The sequence below is a fragment of the Oxyura jamaicensis genome, unplaced genomic scaffold (genome assembly GCF_011077185.1).
Source record: "Oxyura jamaicensis isolate SHBP4307 breed ruddy duck unplaced genomic scaffold, BPBGC_Ojam_1.0 oxyUn_random_OJ71322, whole genome shotgun sequence".
In the NCBI taxonomy this organism is placed as follows: domain Eukaryota; kingdom Metazoa; phylum Chordata; class Aves; order Anseriformes; family Anatidae; genus Oxyura; species Oxyura jamaicensis.
In genome coordinates this window covers 1-3,834 of record NW_023310460.1, presented here as the reverse complement: position 1 = coordinate 3,834, position 3,834 = coordinate 1, and the positions used below count along the sequence as shown (strand labels likewise).

Below are 3,834 nucleotides of genomic sequence, written 5' to 3'. Positions count from 1 at the left end.
TCCCATCCCCATCCCATCCCCATCCCATCCCCTCCCCATCCCATCCCCATCCCATCCCCACCCCATCCCCACCCCATCCCCACCCCATCCCTGTCCCCACACATTCCCAATCACCCCGTGTCCCCTCATGCTCCCCAAGCCCCCACGTCCCTCACGTCCCTTTACCCCTTGTCCCCCCCCCCCCCCCGGGGCCCCCCCCCCCCTTATTTCCACTGCTCCTGTCCCAGTGCCGTGGGTGCTGGCATCGTGGGCACCGGTGGGGCTGGGACCGATCGGGTCAGGGCCATGCCACTGCCACCCCCTGTGCCCTGCGCCGCCGCAGCGGCCGTGCCAGCGTCACCACAGCCCTGTGGGGACAGGGAGGGGACACTCAGCAAGGCACTGCGGGACCGGGGTGCCGGGGGTGCTGAGGGCGCCCTGGGTGCCGCTCCTACCGTGGGCACCGAGGGACCTGTGGGTGCTGCACCCACCCCGGGTGCCATGGGCGTGGAGGGTGCTGAGCCGCACCCCGTGCCAAGGCAGGCGGGGACACGCAGGGCCCTGCACCTGCCCCACGTCACTGTCGGGAACCGAAACACCGGGGGCAGCCAAGAAAGGACAAGGGCACCCAAGCCCAGCCCCAGCCCTGCCACCTCGATCCCTGCCCCGGGGGCAGAGTCCAGTGCCCAAGGCGCCTCCGTGACGCGGGCACGGGGCCAGGCTGGGCAGGCGGCGGTGCCGGTGGCAAGGAAGTGGTGACAGCGGCAGGGGAGCAGCGATGGACGCCCCGCTCTCCCTCCCGGCCCTGATCCGCAGGAAGCGGGACGGCGAGCGGCTGCGGGATGAGGAGATCCAGAGCTTCGTGCGCGGCGTGGCCGAGGGCTCTGTGCAGGAGGGCCAGATCGGTGGGGGCACGGCGGGGCCAGGGGGGACACAGCACGGGAGCGCTCCGGGGGGACTTGGAAGGGGGCAAGGGGGAGGCAGGAGGGGGCTGGTGGCGGGGGGATGCCGCTGGCATGCGTGGGGCAGGGGGCAGGAGAGGCGTGGGGGGGACGCGGGGGACATGGCACGGGGACATGGTGGGGAATTGGGCACGGCGGGACACACCCGGGGACATCCCTGGGGAGGACACAGCCAGGGGACCTGGCACAGGGACACGCCAAAGGCAGCGCAGCTGGGACGTGGCAGGGCTGGGGGGACACGGGCTGGGGACACGCTGGGGGGATGTGAGAGGGATGGGGGGGGCAGGGGGGCTCCTGGCACAGGGATGCAGCAAAAGGGAGCGCAGTGGGACGCAGCGGGGGACACGGACGCAGCGGGGGGATGCGGCTGGGGGCACTGGGGGGCACTGGGGGGTCCCAGGCAGGGTCACTGGGGATCCCCCCCTGCCCCCAGGGGCCATGCTGATGGCCGTCCGGCTGCGGGGCATGGACGTGCAGGAGACGCTGGCGCTGACGCGCGCCATGGCGGCCTCGGGGCGGCTGCTGGCCTGGCCGCAGGGCTGGCGGGGGCGGCTGGTGGACAAACACTCGACCGGCGGCGTCGGGGACAAGGTCAGCCTGGCCCTGGCCCCTGCCCTGGCCGCGTGCGGCTGCAAGGTGAGCGGGGACGGGGACAGGGACGGGGATGGGGATGGGGACAGGGACGGGGATGGGCAGCACCGCAGGGTCCCCTGCACCCACCCGCCTGCGCCCACAGGTGCCCATGATCAGCGGCCGCGGGCTGGGGCACACCGGGGGCACGCTGGACAAGCTGGAGGCCATCCCCGGCTTCTGCGTCTCCCAGAGCCCTGAGCAGGTGCGGGGGGACACGGGATGGGGACAGGGGGTGGGGACACGGGGTGGGGACATGGGGTGGGGATGGGGACACGGGGTGGGGACATGGGGTGGGGACATGGGTGGGGATGGGGATGGGAATGGGATGGGACTGGGTGGCACAGAGCGGGACATGGGATGCCGAGGGGATGCGGGACAGGCCGAGGGTATGCAGGATGGGCCGAGGGGAGGCGGGATGCCAACAGGGTGTGGGATGCCCGTGGGATGCAGGATGCTGATGGAATGTGGATGGGGTGCAAGATGCCAACGGGATGCGGGATACGGATGGGATGTGGGGTGCAGATGGATGTGGGTGCAGATGGATGTGGGGTGCGGATGGATGTGGGATGTGGATGGGATGCGGGATGCAGATGGATGCGGGATGCTGATGAGACAGACACAGGATGCAGATGGGACATGGGATGCTGATGGGACCCGGGCGGGACGTGGGAAGGGGATGGGGAGGAGGATGCGGGTGGGATGCGGGATGCGGGTGGGATGTGGGATGCAGGACCCTGATGTCCCTGGCCCCACAGATGCAGAGCATCCTGGAGCAGGTGGGCTGCTGCATCGTGGGGCAGAGCGAGGAGCTGGTGCCGGCTGACCGGGTGCTGTACAGCCTGCGGGACGTCACCGCCACCGTCGACAGCCTCCCCCTCATCACAGGTACCGGGGGGCTGGGGCGTGCGGGGGCACTGGGACAGGACCCCCCCGGCCAAGCAGGGCCTGGGGAGTGGGTGTGGGGCTGGGTCTGTGGGGTGGGGGCTGCTGCGACCCACAGGGCTGCCCCGTCCCCAGCCTCCATCCTGAGCAAGAAGGCGGCAGAGCAGATCTCAGCGCTGGTGCTGGACGTCAAGTTCGGGAGCGCGGCGCTGTACCCGACCCTGGAGAGCGCGCGGGAGCTGGCCCAGAGCCTGGTGAGCCCACGGCCCCCCACGGGACCCCTCCAGGGGACAGCGCTGGGGCCGGCACCCCCAGTCCGGTGCCCCCCACGATGCCCGGTGCCCCTGTGCAGGTGGCGGTGGGCAAGGAGCTGGGCATCCGCACGGCGGCCGTGCTGAGCAGCATGGACCAGCCCCTGGGGCGCTGCGTGGGCAACTCGCTGGAGGTGCTGGAGGCGCTGCAGTGCCTGGAGGGAAACGGCCCCGCTGACCTGCGGGAGCTGGTGACGGTGCTGGGTCAGGACGGGGACGGGGATGGGGACGGGGTTGGCACTGCCCAAGGCCACGCACGAGCCCCCTGCCCCAGCTCTGTGCCCGTGCACAGACCCCGTGTCCCCCCCCACTCCACTCACAGCCCGGGCCCCCTGCCCCATCCTGTCCCCCCCCCCGTCCTGCACCCCCAGCCCTCTCCCCACCCCTTGCCCCGTGCCCTGAGCCCTCACCGTCCCCACACTGCTGCTCCCGGTCCCTGTCCTCCCCACACCCCCACCCACATCCCCTGCCCCTTTGTGGCCCCCCAGCCCCAGCCCCCAGCCCCCAGGCTCCCCCCACTCATCTCTGGGGGTCTACTCCTGGTCCCCAGCCCCTCCCTGCACCCTGGCGGGGGGGTTGCAGGGGTCCCAGCGCCGTGCCATGCCCGCAGGCGGGCTGCTGCTGTGGCAGTGCGGGATGGCCCCGACGGCGGAGCAGGGCCAGGAGCGGCTGGCGCGGGCGCTGGACGACGGCTCGGCCCTGCGCACCTTCGAGGCCATGCTGGGGGCGCAGGGGGTGCCCCCCGACACCGCCCGCCTGCTCTGCACGGGGACCCCCCAGCAGCGCCACCAGGTCCTGGGGCAGGCGGGCACCCGCGAGGAGCTGCTGGCGCCCTGCGAAGGTGAGGGGGGGGCGGGGGTCCCTGCCACCACCCTGCGTCCCCACCCGCAGCCCCCAGCACCCCCAGCACCACCCCTGTGGGCACCACGGGGGGCTCAGCTCCCTGCCGAGCCCCAGATCCCCACGTCCTGGTGCCCCCCCAGTGCTCAGCACCCCCATGTCCCGGTACCCCCCCCCTTCTCCCCACCACCCCCACGTCCCAGTGCCCCCCCCCGCTCCCCACCACC

At 72.6% G+C, this 3,834-nt stretch overlaps 1 protein-coding gene across 1 annotated transcript; it reads left to right on the top strand.

The window, feature by feature from the left end:
* Nucleotides 1-246: 246 nt before the first annotated feature.
* Nucleotides 247-3,772, top strand: TYMP (thymidine phosphorylase; the record flags this gene model as incomplete). Its single annotated transcript, XM_035314193.1, has 7 exons — nt 247-884; nt 1,375-1,577; nt 1,678-1,776; nt 2,330-2,459; nt 2,592-2,710; nt 2,809-2,971; nt 3,378-3,772. Coding segments are annotated over exons 1-7 (1,236 nt in total), but the record flags the coding sequence as incomplete, so codon positions are not given.
* Nucleotides 3,773-3,834: the final 62 nt, after the last annotated feature.